This window comes from Syngnathus typhle, linkage group LG16 (assembly GCF_033458585.1).
Source record: "Syngnathus typhle isolate RoL2023-S1 ecotype Sweden linkage group LG16, RoL_Styp_1.0, whole genome shotgun sequence".
Classification (NCBI taxonomy): domain Eukaryota; kingdom Metazoa; phylum Chordata; class Actinopteri; order Syngnathiformes; family Syngnathidae; genus Syngnathus; species Syngnathus typhle.
This window is the reverse complement of record NC_083753.1, coordinates 5,985,861-5,991,860: the sequence shown is the minus strand read 5'-3', so window position 1 is coordinate 5,991,860 and position 6,000 is coordinate 5,985,861. Positions and strand designations below refer to the sequence as shown.

At 45.4% G+C, this 6,000-nt stretch overlaps 1 protein-coding gene across 1 annotated transcript in view; it reads right to left on the bottom strand.

Annotated features, from left to right (window-relative positions):
• Positions 1-3,171: 3,171 nt before the first annotated feature.
• babam2 (BRISC and BRCA1 A complex member 2) overlaps positions 3,172-6,000 on the bottom strand; it is a 29,343-nt gene continuing 26,514 nt past the window's right edge. Inside the window, exons 9-12 of the mRNA XM_061300831.1 lie at positions 4,515-4,585; positions 4,300-4,382; positions 4,070-4,223; positions 3,172-3,923 (exon numbers count right to left, since the gene is read on the bottom strand). Of these exons, the coding sequence (XP_061156815.1) occupies positions 3,860-3,923; positions 4,070-4,223; positions 4,300-4,382; positions 4,515-4,585 (372 nt within the window). The 3' untranslated portion in view covers positions 3,172-3,859. The remainder of the gene's footprint in view (positions 3,924-4,069; positions 4,224-4,299; positions 4,383-4,514; positions 4,586-6,000) is intronic.

The following is a 6,000-nucleotide window of genomic DNA, read 5'->3' as shown; positions in this document are numbered from 1 at the left end:
GGTAGCGGGAGGATGCGGCGCGGCGTGGCGTGGGCCACAGCCATGCTTTGGATGAGTGAGAAGAAGGACGGCTCAAGAGAATTAAGAGACACCAAGGAAATGGCAATATTGGGGCCAAATATGATGCTGGCTCACTTTTATTTGAACAGTGATAACATGAAAGCAAAAGAAGAGCTCCATTTGGTGAAAAGAAACTTTTGGAGTCACGAAACCCCGAATCCGTTCATCTTTATATTCACTCAAGTCCACTGAACACAGCTGGTGCAAGCCAACCAATTGCTGTCTTTAGGAAAATTCAAAGCAAGAACAAACGGCGAGCTCGATGCATTCGAGTGAAAAACACCTGCAGGATGCGCTTATGCTAACCCCGAAAAGCTTTGGCATCAAGTGCTTGTGATCACACTCCAGGGTGATGAGATGAGAAGTGAATCCCACCCACCTTGCCCTTCTCCTCACTTCCATGAAAACTATCTTTACCTTGTTGAAAGCCATCGACAGCGAGCACATCCAGTACAAAATGACAAAACCTCCTGTGCAAGGTACAAGCGTTCAAGAGCAATTTGATCGGCTTAGCTACATGGCTTCTCATGTATGAGGGCTAATTAGCAATTAAGCATCAGGGTTAAGCTCCATTCGCTTAGAAGCCAACTGTGTGTGTGTGTGTGTGTGTGTGTGTCTTGACTTGAGAGTGCATTAGACATCTCTGTGATTAAAAAGAAGAATGAGGGGACCTGGGCAGTAATTCTCTCATTTTCATGACATCTCTGGGCCATTTTTTCTTTTTAATTCTCAGATCAAACAGACGACAACAAAGAAGTCCAAATCCCCCCCCCCTCCCTCCCTCCCCGTCCTCGTCTCTCTTTCCAAAATGAGTTAAGCCTCTCAGCTCCATCATCCTCAACATGGCTCGCATCAACAACCCTATGCTGCATGCATCGCCTCAGAAATGCAGCCCTCCTCACACGCACACACGTAGGCGCTCCTCTTCAGTGAAGGGTAAAACATGAGGGGGGGGGGGGGGGGGGGGGGGGGGGAACGACAACACCCCATATGTCAGTCTGAATTTGTACATGCAGACAAAACACAGTCACTGGAGTTTCTTTGTCTTTTCTCATGAGAAGACATCAAAATGAGGAATTGGACAAAGGAATCGGGAGGGCTTCGGACGCGCTGACAGGAGGAGGCCCAGAATTGTAAATAATCGAGATGAAGTGGACATATTCAGGCCCTTGGGACGCTCCGTGTTTCCCGCTGATTACCTCCTTCTCTGCGGTTTACCATCTAACCTTCTTAAGGTGATTCAGGATTTTCACTCACAAACTTCCCTTCCATCCCTGTTAGGATTTCAAACATCTTCAAGAGGAGCTTGTACACATATGCTTGCTTGACGTGAGACTTCGAAAATGTTAACAATTAGTAAACGGTGCTGACCGGATTCTCTCCCCTAAAGTTAATTGAGCAGTGTCACGGAATGGGCCCTAGAAGTTCACTTTGGAGGTGAAGCGGGGGCGAGCGAGTCCAACAGCCAACTATTTGCACAGAACGCTACTCAGTCGAGAGTTTGAAGTGATCCTGTTTCACACACTTGTCACTACTTGAGGCTGGCAGGTCCCCAAGCTAGCTGCTTAGAGCGCTGTCACCAGTGCACTTAAAATTCATCTCATGCTAATGTTCCTGTTTGCCGGCTCCCTTGAGCTATAAGGACACCTGCTTCTGCACACCATGGCTCATTAATGAACTGTAGCGTTGCTTAGTTGGACTTGTCCACCTCAAGCCAAACAACAGAAGAGGAAGAATTCCAAAAAATCCCCCAGTTAACCTTCAAGGGGAAAATGACCAATCCTCCATTGCATCGATGGGCCCAGCAAAGCGTGAAGTGTGCCAGAGCACACATCAATTTAATCAGGCCGCGTCCAAAGATCCCAAGTTAATTATTCCAGCCTTTAAGGATTCCACCCGACTGCCATTGAGATCTGTTAAAGGCGGCCGGATTAGTGGATTTGCAGAGTATTAGCCGGGCGGGCTGGCTGGTAGGCGGGCTAGACCTCTGCACTGCGAGGCATCTTCAAAAGGTGACTTGAGCAGCACCTCCACAGGATCATCACCGCACGTTGGTTGGTTGGAATAAAAAGGTGATCCACGTGAGAAGGGGGGGAAGGCTAAGTCACTGTGACTTAAGCGTGGCAAAAGTGACATCATTAAAGACACTTTGCAGGAGATTGTTTACAAGTTACTTAAAGGGATTATGTCACCTTGGTTCAACGTCAAACTGCTTGATGAACTTTAAGAGAGAATGCGTTCACCCCGGTCGGCCGGCCGCCCCGAAACAAACTAGGTCACTTAACTTCTCTCAGCGCAATGTCAAGTCTGTATTCAAAGAAATGTTGAAGGCTGAATCACTCCTCGGATATTTCATCCGACATAAAGCTCGGATTGACTTTGACCGAGTTCAGGTTCTGGACTTTATCAAGCCAGACGTTCATCAGTATCGCAAAGCAGACGCTAACTTTTGAGTTGACGTATTCTTTCAAGACGGTCCCCATCCTCTTGACCCCGCTGTGAACTTCCCTCCCAGTGGCAAAGCCGACTCTCCCCGAACGAGAGCTTCTCGTCCCTGGGCTGACAAAAGCCGTATTTTGTAAGCAGGTCAGCAAAGGTTACAGCGGGAAACATGGAGCCGGGCGGTAAAAAAGACAAAAGGAATCTTGCTTTTTAATTCTTTGATTAAGCGCCTTGATGCTATTAAATGCCCCACAAACATTCAGCCTATAGTTCTCAATTCGACTTGACAGTGGCTGCATTAGCAACAATAAATATAGCAAAAGGCTGTGCCTAAGGACAGGAAGGACCCCTAACTATGACCCTCATTTTTAATGACGAAAACAAGCGAGCGAGCGAGCGAGCGCGCACACACTCTGCCTCACGTGGCGTGGGCACACACATACACAACCTCTAGCTCCTTATTAAATTCTCTCACTCATGTCAGCGTACACACTAAAGTATACCTTTACACAACTGATATTTCCCGGCCAACAAATGGATTCAGCTCACCAGTGTCATCAGTGTCTGATTGATAAGTGGAAGGATTCGAGGGACGCGTCCGTCAGATGAAAACGACTTAAAAGTACTTCCAAGTGTTGGTAGCTGGTGTCAGTGATAACCGAGATCCAATATGACAGATTTAGTTTTTATTTTAAGGAGGCGTTTTGACGAAAACACTACGATCAAAACGAGCACATGCAACATACTGATGACGTAAAGGCAAAATGGAGAGACTATCAGCAAACTAAGGATTGGGGCTAAAGTTGGGTCAATGGCAATAATATGAAACAATTCCCAATCATTTTGTCTGTACAGTCCTTCACGGCACATTCTGGAATGACTGCAGGAGGTCAGAGCACAATTGAAAGGAAATGATGGAGATTGTAAGCACAGAGCGCAGGTGAGGTTTTTCACAGTAGCACATCAGAGCTTCTATCCGAAAGAAATACCCTTCACAGCAAAGATCTATTATTTATGACCGGCTTGAACCAGTTTTACCTGATCCCGCAGCTACGACTGCGAAGGTGCCATTTCGTCATGACTTCTGCTGGACAAGGTTTGATCTGTAATAGGTCTGAAAACATGAGCCTGAAATGAGCAAAAAAAAAAAAAAAAAAAAAGGGGAACCGACAGCTTTACACCGATGACGCAAATCGGATCGACGACGATGGTAAAGTGGCATTTTGCTATATCTCGAGATGCACCAAATTTGGGGAATATGTCGCTGGAGGAATTGCAGTCCCCTGCGGGCACGCACGCGACGGCATGTACCGACACATTTGCAGAACCGCAGGCATGTCAACAGAGCTGCGGGGAACTAGAGTTTCCCGTTGGCAAAGGCTTCTTCTTGAAACTGAGGGATGAAGGTCTTGAAGTAAGCCCTGGGGAAGAGGAGGGATAGCGTAAGATGGTTTCACATGAAACCGTGGAACCAAACTATTGCTGGCCGTTGGTTCTAAAAATGTGTCGCGAGAGCGGCAGAAAAAGTCAGCGCTTCATATTCCCGTGTCAAATGGCTTGTCCTTACTTTGCCCTCTTGGCCATTTCATTGCCGTCCCAGCGTGGGCTGTAAGGATAGGACTTCTCCACTTGGGAATAAAGCTGCCCGCTGCTGGTGAAGTGGTACACCGACTGGAAGGTGAGGGTGGGCTGATCTCGGGGAAAGTACAGTGGCAGATCCACTACCAGGGGAAACAAGCAGGGCATTTATTGACAGCTTTACAATCGGATGCCAAGGTTCTTTTCCGATGCTCCTACCGTGCACTAAGAAGCAAAAGTCTTTCCACATGAGTAGAAGAGTAAGCTTTGTAAATCCCTCGGCATCATATTCCACCACTCCCCTGCAACACACACACACAGGCAGGCAGTGATTATATATACACCGCAGAGTCTAGTAAAAGATTAGAGGCAGAGACAAATGAATGGCCGCCGAAGCCTCGAGTAGAGGACGTGATCCTGCCTTGTTAACTCACATTCCAAAGTGGCTGAGGAATGCAGCAATGTACTCCCGTCTCTTGTGATAGCCTTGGATGACATACTGCACCTTCACGCAACAAAACAGGGGGATTACTTGAGAAGCAAAACAGTCACAAGGCCAGACACAAGTTTGCGCATCTCGTTTCGATCGTCGTTTAACAGGTCAAAAGGCTTTTGGGATAGCAGGATGATGGTCATATTTGATGACGTATTCAAAAAAGAAGCAGCTCTCAAGGACTTCTGACATGATTTGTCTTGGTCTTATTTTAATACCACAAAAAACTGGACTTTTTTTTTTTTACATTGACTAAATATTTGCTTTCCGGGAAATGACCATGACTCATTTTCACACCCATACTGGGAAAAGCAAAAAAGCCTCCTCCATCCTGTGATTTGTTGGCTGCCTGGAGCTTGGAGTGATGCAACACAGGTGATGTTGTTCTGCAGGTATTCTTGTCTGCCCACACCCAGAAGTGCATCCAACGCATATTTTTTTACTCTTCTATGTTTGTGCGTGAGTGTAGAAAGAACATCACCGGAAGTGCTTCCTATTGCGTAATGAAGACATTTCTCCTTCAAAAAGAAAAAAAAATCCATTCTCACCACCCCCTACTGAGATCTCGTCAAATATATTCAAACCCAAAATGCATTTGTCAGTTATGAATGTATTTCCACGGAATAGGGAAGGACAGGCAATTTTCGAAATGAAACTAACTGAGCATTGGTAATGAATTTTATTGTTAGTTCTCATGCAACAAATGTATTTTCGCTGGGGCTGACGGAAATTGAAGCTGGATTTTTACAATCCGCAGGAGGCAGGAAGCAGGGAGAATTAATAAAAAAAAAAAAAAAAAAAAAAAATACCGTATTTTCCGCCCTATAAGGCGCACCTAAAAACCTAAAATTTTCTCAAAAACCAACAGTGCGCCTTATAGTCCGGTGCGCCTTATATACATATGGACCAAATTCCTAAATTTAAACTGGCCCAAAGCATTGTGTCATGAAATCAATCATAAGTGGCCCGCTGAAGACTATGAATCATGACTCAAAAAGACTATGGATCATTATGTTATGATTATGTAGTAATTTGTTTCCGTCTGAAGTTGAAATAAAAAAGATAAAATGGAGAATGATTTCATTTGGATTAAAAATCTGACATGATGCATTAATGGTGCGCCTTATAGTCCGGTGCGCCTTATATAAGGATAAAGTTTTAAAACGGGCCATTCATTGAAGGTGCGCCTTATAGTCCGGTGCGCCTTATAGGCCGGAAAATACGGTAGTATGAAAGTGAACAGAATCTGAGGAACTACTTGAGTTGTGACGCAATAAGAGCCAGGTGGGCTGATCATGAGAGCACACAAGGAGGTGATTCTTACCAACACAGACGAGCAAAGAAAAAGAAAAAAAAAACTGGATTTGCTCGCTTGTTCTGCTTCTACTAACTTCCAGGAAAAAGAGAAATGCTAATATGGACATTAC